An 11,095-nucleotide genomic window follows, 5' to 3' on the forward strand; every position below is an offset into this window, starting at 1 on the left:
ATGAGGCCAGGTTGAATGAGTTGCCGTCTGCCTCATCCCATGCCTCCTCAGCACGCCAATCTTGATTAACCCACGGTGTGAGCGTATTCTGTGGCAGCAGCTGGGCCACACCAGTGACCCCTGTCAGTGAGTCCCTGCTCGGTGTTAGACACTGTAGCTGTCATCGTGCACTCCCTTCGATCTTCAGCTACACTGTGACATAAGTATATCCCTCATCTGCAGATGCAGAAGCCTAGGTGCCACACAGAGAAGAACCGCCATTAGCAACGGCAGAGCCCGGGTTAGAGTCCTTACTGACTGCTTCTGCACTCTCAGCCTCTGGGATGTAGGTTCAGAAGTGACTCTGGATGCCTCATGTCCTTCTGGGCTTGTGTGACTGTGGCAAGTCCCGCACCTTCTCTGTACCCATGTCAATGGAATGGAGATGCTAGACAGGGTGTCTGAGAGGACTCTGAGTTTACTTGGGAAATGTGGCTTTGGTTCCTGAATTCCCAGTGTTCCTGCTTCTCTGTGTCTATGCAAGAGTCTCCTCACCTAACAGCTGGGCTCTGTTCATAATGCACGCAGTGCTGGGCTAGGGCCACACTTGGGACCCAGGCTGGCCTCCAGGCCATTCCTCCAACCAGTGCCTGCATGAGGCAGTCCCTGTGATGAGGCCTGGAACACAGTGGTGAGCAAGACATAGTCTCTGCCATAAGGAACTCACAGTGTAGTAAGCAGCACAGCCTCTCAAGGGAAAAGCTCTGAGGAGGCTCTTTGTAGAGGTGGTCCTGCCACCAAGGAGGGGACAAGTGAAGAGGAGCAGGGGGAAGAGTTTGTGGAAGGCAGGCTGTGGCCAGGGCAGTTGAGGATTGGCACTGGGCCATGCAACCCTGGGTGAGAAAGGATCATAAGATGGCAAAGAGAAACACAGACCCTTAGAGGCTCAGGGCTTCCTTCCCAGAGAAGCAGCGCTGATCTGGACGGTTGCTTACCTAGTGCCTGGCTCCTCACGCTCACGCCCAGGAGAGCATGTGTCTTGGGTTTCCCTCCAGTCCTGGAGCCAACAGAAGCTACAGAAATGTAAGTGGGTAAAGCAGTGTGGTAGCACATGCCTGAATCCCAGCACTCAGGAGGTGGAGGCAGCACGATCATCCTTGCTCAAAATATAACCAAACAGAAAGGAGGGGGTGGAGGGACAAAAGAAAATAGGAAGAAAGAAATGTAATTAGGAATTCAGAAGTTGCTGGAGAGAAGTCGTGAAGAGAAGTCGCTGGACAGAAGTCACTGGGCTCTGAACCAAAGAAGTAGGAAACCACTTCTCACAGCTCTGGGCCTCACCAAAGCCGAGCCTGGTGGCTGTAATGAGAGAGCCTAGTCAGACCCTTAGGGAGAGCTCTGGGTGGGAGGGGAGCTGGCCAGCCTGTCACTATCTGAAGTGTGGTTTGCACTTGTAGCTGGATGGCAGTGTCAGCCTCCCTCAAGCAGGTCTTCGCCATGCACAAGCCCTGTGGAGAGAATCTCCCTGATGACATGGCTGTACTGGCACCCCTGGGAGCAGGAGGTCTGGTCACTCCACCAGTGGTCATGTAGACTACCTGTTAGAGCCTGGGCCAGCCTGGGCACCGCGGGCATTTGGTGACACATTGCAGCTGTTGAGGAACAAAGAAGAGGTTCCCTGTGTCCTGCAGGGAGGGTTAAGCATCCCACTAAGTCATGCCCTCACTCCCATAAAGGTCTTGAGCTCAGGGACACTGCAGCTGGGAGAAGAACATTCTCTGGGGTTGGGGGTTAAGTTCTAGGTTCGAATCTCATCTCTCTCCCATTCTGGCGGGTGACGTGGGCTGACCTTTGGTAGGGCATCACTTCCCTCCCTGGTACAATGTGACTGAAACTGCATAGCCCACAAGCTTGTGTTAATGCTGTGGGGCCAACCGCGATGGCCTGCACACAGTAGGTGCTCAGAGTGCCCCTCCTCCCAGTGGGGATGTTACTCCCTTTCTTTTGCTGCAGGAGGAGCCATTCAGCTTCGATCTCCCCGAAACCCTCTTCAACATCTCCAAGTTCTTGCTGCACAGCCTGACCAAGGCTACCCCCTTGGGCATCTCCAAAGTGTATCCTCCCCACCAGCCTCCCAGCCCTCTGTCTAATGGCCCCGCTTCTCCACAGAGCACTTAACTGGCAGAAGCGACCTCCCTCTGCAGCCACTGGGGACTGGGGAGAGGCTCAGCTGGGCAGCTGAGCGGCCAGTGGCAAGGGGAGATTTAGCTTTCAGGGCTGACTAGCGGCCCCTGGCCTGTGAGTCTGGCCAGCACCTTGTCCCAGGCCTCCCAGAACTCACAAAGAAGGATGGGGCTGGGACCAGGAAGCCCAGGCAGGTCTTTCTGCTGGAATCAGGGGCCATGTCAGCCCAAGTGACAAAGCTGCCATCTAGTAGAGGTGGTGACAAGAGACAAGACCTGTTTCAGAGTACACTGTGCCCACAAGTAAAATGGAGGTAAGGCCTAGTCAGAGGCAGCTGCCCAGAGGAGGTGACTGAGGCAGCGGGGAAGACTATCGAGAGGGTGGGTGGTGTAGAGAGGTGGGTGTGGACAGGCCCAGCTCCTGTGTGGGGTGCTGCTAGTCTCTGTGAGTCTACTTCTCCACTGCCAAGGAGAGCTGCAGAGGGGAAATGGTCCAACCTTTCTCACGTCAGCTCCCTGCCCTCTTCTGGCTGGCCCGCCTGCCTCCTGTAGGAGTCCTTCCCAGAAAAGCACCCTCAGCTCCCTGTTCGGAACCCATTTCCTGGAGGGTCCAGACTCATTGTTTACTTCAGGGGAAACATCCCAAACAAATGGCCTTCGCTGTGACAACCCCTTTACCTGGCAGGTCAGGCTTACCACAGGCGCCACAGCCATTCCCGCTACCTCAGTACCTGAATCTAACTTGTCTTGAAATTTCTGTTGATCCAGCATCTTGTTAACTTGAGTGCTGAGCCTTCCCTGGTGTTGTCCAGTAGAAACACAGAAGCGGCTGCTGACACGGTCTGTGACGTGGAGGCGTTAGAGTAAAACAAACAGGGAGATCTGCACCTCAGGTTGCTGGAACGATGTTGGGTCCCGCTGAGGAGGGTGAGGGCCATGCGACTTGGGGTGCCAGGGAGGCAGGGAGGATGAGGAGGGCTTGGGCACAGCCAGAATTAGAGGTGACCTCACGTGGCATGCAGAGGTTTGTTGTCCTCAGATGAGGGGCTCAGAGGGACCCCAGAGAGCAGGGGAGTTTTCAGTGCTGTGTGGCCCCTCTGAGGCAGTCTACACCAGCTGGTAGGGTTAGGGCAGGGGACCACCTGGTGCCAGGAGGCCCAATAATCTTAAGTCAGGTTATGGCTGTTACCTCAGTACCAAAAGATTGAGGCTGGCCTAGGCTACATAGACCATGATACCCCTTTCCCCTGCAAAAAAAAAAAAAAAAAAAAAAAAAAAAAAAAAAAAAGGCCAAAAAGACCCTGTAGTACTTTTGTCTATTCCCGGCCCTTGCCATCCTAGAGATACAGATCTCAAAATGAACAAATATCTCTTCGGTTCCTGACTGTGGTCTGCTACCAGCACAAGATGCCCAGGGTGGGTGGTATTGGCTCCCGGTCACACTTCTGCTGTCCTTAACCTTGCCGATGTCAGGAATACCCTCTTCACACTGGCCAAGCAGAGCAAGGCCCTGGGTGCCTACAAGCTGGCCCGGCACGCCTATGACAAGCTGCGGGGGCTGCAGATCCCCGCCAGGATCCAGAAGTCCATTGAACTGGGCACCCTGACCATCCGCTCCAAGCCTTTCCACGACAGTGAGGTGAGGGTGTGCCTCTGAGCCTGGTCTTGGTTCTGTTTGAAAGATGGCTGCTGTGTTCTTGGGGCTTCCCGCCCGAGTGCTGGCTTGTCCTCTCCTGCTTAGCTGTCCTCTGCCCCCTGCTGTCCGTTTAGCCTGCTGTGTTTCAACCCTTTGTGCCTAGAGACTGTCTCTTCCCTCAAGCCTTGTTCAGGGCTGACCCTCTTCCTGGGTGTCCCTGTGCTCCCCAGGCCCCATCAACACCCCAGATCTATAGAGTCCTGATTTTAAGCTCAAGCAGGAACTTGTCATCAATAGGCCTGGGTTCTGATCCTAGGTCTATCCCTTCCAAGCTGTGCCTCAGGCTTCCAGTACCTCAGTTGGCTGCCTGTCAGGTGGGTGTTTATAGACCCTTCCCCACAGGTGGCAGGAGGCCACTGTGCAGCATAAAAAAATGTGCCTGACAGTGCCTAGAGCCTGGGGAGTGGCAGGAAGTGACAGTGGATGCAGTTGCTCCCATGAAGACAGTGTCCTGCTGAGGTCTGGGTTAGTGGGCTTCAGGTGTGAGCTTCAGGTGTGTCTGTAGCCTTGGCCAGCCTTCCCACAGCACACGGTCCTTTGCCCTGGGAGGAAGTGGCCGGGTGTGTACTTCTGGTTCAGTCTGGGCAGACATGAGCTTGTTTTGTAGGAACTGGTGCCCTTGTGCTACCGCTGTTCCACCAACAACCCGCTGCTGAACAACCTGGGCAACGTGTGCATCAACTGCCGCCAGCCATTTATCTTCTCCGCCTCGTCCTATGGTGAGACACGCCATTGCTTAAAGGCATGTGACATTGTGCACAAGGAGCTGCCACCATGCCCTACATACAGAATTGCTGTCAGGATCTACAGAGACAGGACCCAGCATGTCCCCAACCCAAAGCCTCACTCTTATTATAATGCCAAGCTGGGGTCCAATGTTCAGTCTGGGAGACCAGTAGGAGCTGTCCTGGCCTCCGTCCTTCAAAGCAGCTGCTATGGGAGGGGTTACTGGAGGCCTGGTCCTCCTCTGCCATGGGGAAGGGGGCATCTCTGACCATTCCACCTGCTCACACACTGTCTGGGGTGATAGTCCCAAGCTCCCCTGAGGTCATCCTCCAGTCCCTTCCTGTCCCCCCAGAGGTGCTGCACCTGGTGGAATTCTACCTGGAAGAAGGAATCACTGACGAAGAAGCTGTTGCCCTCATCGACCTGGAGGCCCCAAGACACAAAAGGGAGGGCAAATGGCAGGAGATTGCAAGCAACAGTATCCTGTGCTCTGGGCTGATCAGGGCAGGGTCTCAGCATGGGCTATGCCCACAGGTAGGGATAGAAGGAATAGATCCAAAAAGACTGGGGAGGTCCCCACGTAGTGAGGACTGACATCAGAGGTGGGTAGAGAGTTGGCCAGAGCCTGTAGGCACAAGGAGAGTGGCACCTTCATCTTCCTGTGAGGTCCCCTACCCTGCTCCTAAAGGCACCCATCCTGTGTCTGGTCCACAGCTAAGCAGAAGATGTGGTGTGTGTCCTTGAGGGACCCCAGCTTTCAACTCGGGTAGCCTTTTCATGTAGTGGTAGCAATCACTACTCAGGCTGAAGCTCCTGGGTGTCACCCCATTCTCGTGGGTGACAGGAGGCCTCTCTGTCTCTGGTTCTACTGTCCAAGTGCTTCATCCTTAGGTAGTTAGAGAGATGGCTGCCAGTAGTGTGGCTGAGGACCCAGGACATCTTGGTGCTACTCACTGGAATCGTTGACCACACCTAACCAATCCCTGCATACGGCTCTCCTGCCTGTACCAATGGGCAGAGGGAAGGCTGGTGGAACTGGGTTCTGTGAGAGTTTTTGTCCTTTGCTCCATGGCTGTGACTGCTGAGTTTCTCAAGCTGCACTGGGCCTGTCTCCACCCACTCAGGGCCCTTGAATGGCCCCTCCCTGCAGCCATCATGTGACTAGAGGACAGGGGAAGCAGATGATCCCACTGGGGCCCCTTCTCTCTCTGGCCTGTGCCTTCCTCCCCATCTTCCACCTGGAGGCCTCTCCCAGCCACTGTGCCACTCCCCAAGGCTGTGAGGGGGAAGACCTGACCTAGCCCCTGGAAGTGAATGTGGGCTGGAGGGTGGTGCCTGAGCCTCCCTGGGCCTCCAGCTCCATCCTTGACCAGAACCCTCCAGACTCCCAGACGCTGAGACTGGATGAGGCTATGGGTGCCATAGGAGACGATGACCCGTTCACAGCCAAGCTGAGCTTTGAGGTGAGATGCCTCAAGAGTGGAAGGTGCAGAGAGGCCTGGTGGAGAGCCATCAGTACTTTCCCCAGACACTCAGGGTCCCTCAGTTAGTGTGGCAGTGGGAAAGAGAGCTGGACAGCTTCCTGCGGTGACTGGGTGGTTCCGAGGCCGCTTCAGGGCTGCCGTGGGGAGAATGTCTCTGTCAGGGATGCCTGGAGTTGAGATGTGGTGGTGTCCCTTTGGCCACCAAGGATCCTGGGATCAGGCCAAGGGTGTAACACCCATGTACATCTTCCTCACAGCAAGGTGGCTCTGAGTTCGTGCCTGTGGTGGTGAACCGGTCAGTGCTGCGCTCCATGAGCCGAAGGGACGTTCTCATCAAGCGCTGGCCCCCGCCACTGCAGTGGCAGTACTTCCGCTCGCTGCTGCCCGATGCCTCCATCACTATGTGCCCCTCCTGCTTTCAGGTACCAGCCTCCCACTGGCTGTTTCTCCTGATGGGCGTGTAGGGGAGGATCATGAGCTGGCCATAGCCTGCCCCTGCAGCGGGCCTCACCCGGTTCCTGCTCAGCACCGCCCTGAATGAGGGATGAAGTACCTGTGAAATTCATTCAGGATAAAGAGCCCTCCAGGCCTCACGCCAGCACACTGCAGTTCTGCTGTGGCTGGCAACAACTTACTACTTAGCCGCTTCCCCTCAGGGCACCATATCCCGGCCCAGGCTCAGGGCTTACGGGGCACCTGTCTTGCTTCCCTGTGTCATGGGCTGTCTCTCCTTAGATGTTCCATTCGGAGGACTACGAGCTGCTGGTTCTCCAGCATGCCTGCTGCCCCTACTGCCGGAGACGCATTGACGATACTGGCCCGTGAGCACTGGCTGGCCTCAGGAACAACCTGCTCCCCAGGCCTCCTTGCTGTCCCCAGACTGTCGGGAGAAAGAATTAAACCTTCAGAACATGTCTCCTTCCCAGATGAAGTTTGTATGCTGGGGAGGGCCCTTGCCTCGTGTAACCACGGGTTTCCTATTTATGGCATTCCGTGCCTTGTAAATAGCGCCAGGAGATGGAGAAGAGGACGTACATATATTTTCTAAGAAAAAAAAATCTGTTACTTTTAGAAGGGCTCAAGTGTTCACGGCAGCCTGCTGGAGCCCACAGATCTGTCAGCCCGTTACTGTGTGCACTTAGCCAACAGATTGCCCCAATAACGACAAATAAAAGGGCTGCTCGTTTCCATCAGCGTCTGCGTCTTAGAAATCCTCATATTGTCTGCAACTTAATTTCCTTATGCAAAAGTGCACCTGTTTCTAATTTGATCTGAAAGGAACATTGCTTTTGCGTGCTCTTAAAAACGTAATCTAATGAAAAGACAGCATGGGAAGGGGCGGGGACATGGGTGTTTGTTGTTGTTTATTCATTTCGTTTCAACGAGGATCCATTTTGACAAGAAAAGAAGATACCTGGCTCCAAAGAATAGTCTTGTTCTTGGAGCTGCCCTGGAGACCAGTCATGGGGTCCGCTTCCACAGGGTGCTCAGCCTCCTGGCTCCTTCCCTTCCTTCTAGGGCATGAAGCTGGAGGTTCCAGCTGGGATCCGTAGGGTGTTGTGGGAAGAAGAACTCACACACACGGGGTACCTCTGCAGCCGCAGCCCCCGTGCTGGCCATCATCAGAAGAGCAGCAGGTGATAGGGCCCTCGGGCTTCCAGCCATGAGTGGGCACCTAGAGGTGTAATCTCGGAAGTCCTCCTGCATGCCACCTGCCCAGGGACAGGCAGCAACACCCCCACACTACCACATACGCAGTATCTTAACAAGTGGGAGCAGGGAGACTGAGCAGCTGGGAGGCACACTGAAGACCCCCTGTGAGGCTGGTGGTAGCGTGCCCCCTTGCTGGGGTGAAGAGATGAGAGTAGAGCGGGTGGCAGAGGTTAGGCCAGGTCCAGGCCCTCCCCACCCCCTCTGCCTCTGTGGAGATGATGGAGCGAGTGAAGGAGGGAGCCAGACAGTTGTGCCAACACAACTCCTCCGTCGAGTGTCTAATTGCTTATGATCATGCATGCTCTCTCTCGCACTAAACATTTATTAATGTGTTAGGATTTCCATTAGCGCGTGCCTTGAACTGAAATCATTTGCATATGGCTGAGAAAAAAGTGGGGTGAGGGAGGAAACAGTGCCAGCTACCCAACAGGCGTCAATCACAGTGACAGATCAGATGGTCTATGGCTGGAGGTTCGGGGTGGGGGGGAGGTGCTGGAGGCTGTCTGAGATGCCGGCATGCATCCTCTCAGCCCGTAACACACAAGTTCAGGAGAGTCCTGCTGGGAGCCAAGCCCCTGAGGCAGTGCATCATCGTGTCTGGTCTGAGCAGTCTCGAGGGGTGCCCGCACACAGAAAGTGGAACTGAGGCCCAGAGGCACTCCCTGATTGAACAAACGTACCTGCCGAGCCAAAGTTTGACCCATCCCATATGTAGCCTTTGCCCTGAGTGCCGTGATCTGCTCTCTTCCCTACTTGGATTCCGTTTCCTCCTCAGAACACTTCCTCAGCTTGAATACAGAGTGTTCAGTGATAGCCAGCATCTATAAATGGAACTCACAGGGACCCTGACTGGAGGAAGCTAGGACAGGGAGCTGGAAGTGATGGTTTTGTCAGAAAGAGGGTGAGAACAGGGAGGGGTGACTGCTGGAGCCCCACAACTTGATAAGACTGTCAGGGCTTGTGTCCTGATGCTGTGTGCCGCATCCACAGCAGGGAATCTGTGGGTCTCCATTCCCTGACCTTTCCCTCTACATGGCTGCTGAAGCTAAGAGTCCCCATGGCTCTGCCTCACAGGTTTGCTGTCCCTCCATTGTGCCTCTTCCCTGGCCTGGGGTTTACGTAGCAATGGCAAAAGTGATTGGGCCACTGAGGCCTCCACCAGGCAAGGCTCCTACATTGAGACAGGACTTAACCCCTGGGACTGCTCCTTCTCTGTGACCCAGGCTTGGGGGCCTGCCCCAGGTTCTGAGGCTACCTCCTCTGAGGTCTGCAGGGGCCCTCCTGGCCACTTGTGCTCCTGTGGGACTTACATTTCTATAGATTCTGCCTGAAAGGCTGCTAACGCCAGAAACACACACACACACAAACACCATGGCTCTGCCTCAGAATTCCTCCATTATGCCTCTTTACTGGCTCCAGTTTACACAGTGAAGGCAGAGCTGAGCAGGGCAGGTGGGGCTAGGAGCAGATTGTTGCTTCTCTCTGTCAGTTCATCTGTCTGTAGACGCGCGCATTCAACACAATAGACTGAAGCAGACACCAGGAGTGTAAGGACGGAAAGGAGTGAAGGCCTCTCTTTCCAGGTTCCCTTGACATGCTCAGTAAGGCCTTGGTGATGCAGTCAGAGGACTGCTGAGAGGAAAAGGAGGGGCCTGCTGACCCAGCAGCGCTCTTTCCTTCCAAGGCCTAAGAGCTATTAGCACTGGTGGCTAAGCCCCTAATCCTCCATTCGGTGCCCCGCAACTGCCCATACTTCTGAGCCACCAAACATGGCTGTAGCTAGCTTCCGCAATAGCTTCCCAGGGCCCTGACATCCAAGTACCTCACGGTTCTTAACAGCCCAGCCCCAGTAACTCACGCCCCTGTGTAGCACTAGTCTTTCCAATACCCCTCACTTGAGAGGGCAAGAAACCAGAGCCGGACTGCATACTTACCTCTGCTGAGGGGTCCTGACCTACAGGGACGAGGTGTCTTTAAACTGTGGGCCAAGAGCTGAACGCCCAGAAACAGGCTCGGCTGACCTGCATTTCAGATATGCTAGTGAGTTTTGGTTCAGTAGGACAAGATGGTTTAGGTCGGTGGTTCTCAACCTTCCAAATGCTGCGACCCTTTAATACAGCTCCTCATGTTGTGGTGACCCCAACCATAAAGTTATTTTGTTGCTACTTCATAACTGTAATTTTGCTACTGCTGTGAATCATAGTGTAAATATCTGATATGTGACCCTCAAAGAGTTTGTGATTCACAGGTTGGGAGCCATTGGTCTCTGTGGTGACAGTGCAGGTAGTAGACAGGACACTCAGTGGGGATGGCCCCTGCTGCGGAGTGTGGTGGTGTTGACTCTCCTTGGGACCGGAGGGAGGAGCAGAAGCCTGTAGAAGCGGGCGTTCAGGAAGGAGTACCACTGCGCTGGCTCAGGGCCTGATTGGGACATCAGAGGAGCCAGGGCACATCAGTCGTGCTGGTGGGGACAGCAAGCCAGGCTCAGTCTGGATGTGGTTGTCATGCCCCAGGTTTCCCAGACCCAGCAAACAGAGGCCCAGAGGGGGAGGTGAGATTTCCCAGAGTATCCTGGTGACTCAGAGACACGGGCTAGAATCCGTGTCTACTCTAGAGTAACCATTGCTCCATCTGCGTCCATGTGATTCAGTGCAGGCCCCTTCCTCTGGTGACCGCTTGAATGAGCCTCTCCTACGAAGGAACCCACAGAATTCTGCAGACTGTGTGGTCATAGCCCTGGCTGTTGCTAGCCAATCACGTGACCTCGGTGACCCACTTTGGACTTTAGGCTCTGCAAGTGAAGATGCAGTAGGTCAGTCAGAGCTGGTGACTTCTAATGGCCATCTCAACTCACTCTGAACTAACACACAGTATAGACTCCAGTGTCCCCTCACCTGCGCCTGCTAACCCAGCTTAGGGTGGGACAGCCCTTCCAGAGGAGCCTTGCCCGCCCACTCACTTACTGGGTCAGCAGGTGTTTACCAAGCTCCCATTGTGTGCCCAGCCCACCCTGCAGGTTCACATCAGAGCCTGGGGGATGGGCAAAGTCCCTGTGAGATGGTAGAGAAGCTTCCTAGTCAGCCCCAGCAAGAGTTGGCTGCCAAGGCTTCTGAGGTGCTGCTGAGCCGGGTGGGGGTCAGGGTAGATCTGGGGGTGCCCACCAGGGTCATATCAGAATCAAAACCTCCACCTTGACCTTATTCATATTAGTCTTAATCACCAAACCAAGCTCCTTAAATGTCTAGAGGCCAACTCCAACCCCCTGACGCATGTACCAGTCCTGTGTTCCTTTTCTCAGTCGGGACCTGCCAGGA

The 11,095-nt window shown here is 54.9% G+C and overlaps 1 protein-coding gene across 3 annotated transcripts in view; it reads left to right on the forward strand.

Moving 5' to 3' along the window:
- Ift122 (intraflagellar transport 122) overlaps positions 1-7,251 on the forward strand; it is a 73,457-nt gene extending 66,206 nt beyond the window's left edge. For 2 of the 3 annotated variants that reach the window (XM_041643314.1, XM_041643294.1), the window contains 7 exons: positions 1,993-2,093; positions 3,636-3,801; positions 4,466-4,577; positions 4,937-5,062; positions 5,968-6,047; positions 6,326-6,490; positions 6,804-7,251. In XM_041643314.1, the coding sequence (XP_041499248.1) occupies positions 1,993-2,093; positions 3,636-3,801; positions 4,466-4,577; positions 4,937-5,062; positions 5,968-6,047; positions 6,326-6,490; positions 6,804-6,893 (840 nt within the window). In that variant the 3' untranslated portion in view covers positions 6,894-7,251. Of the gene's footprint in view, positions 1-1,992; positions 2,094-3,635; positions 3,802-4,465; positions 4,578-4,936; positions 5,119-5,967; positions 6,048-6,325; positions 6,491-6,803 lie in introns of all 3 variants that reach the window. The other variant, XM_041643305.1, reaches the window with a different exon arrangement.
- Positions 7,252-11,095: the final 3,844 nt, after the last annotated feature.

Source organism: Microtus oregoni, unplaced genomic scaffold (genome assembly GCF_018167655.1).
Source record: "Microtus oregoni isolate MIOR12 unplaced genomic scaffold, Mior012 000002F_ref0000024, whole genome shotgun sequence".
Lineage (NCBI taxonomy): Eukaryota > Metazoa > Chordata > Mammalia > Rodentia > Cricetidae > Microtus > Microtus oregoni.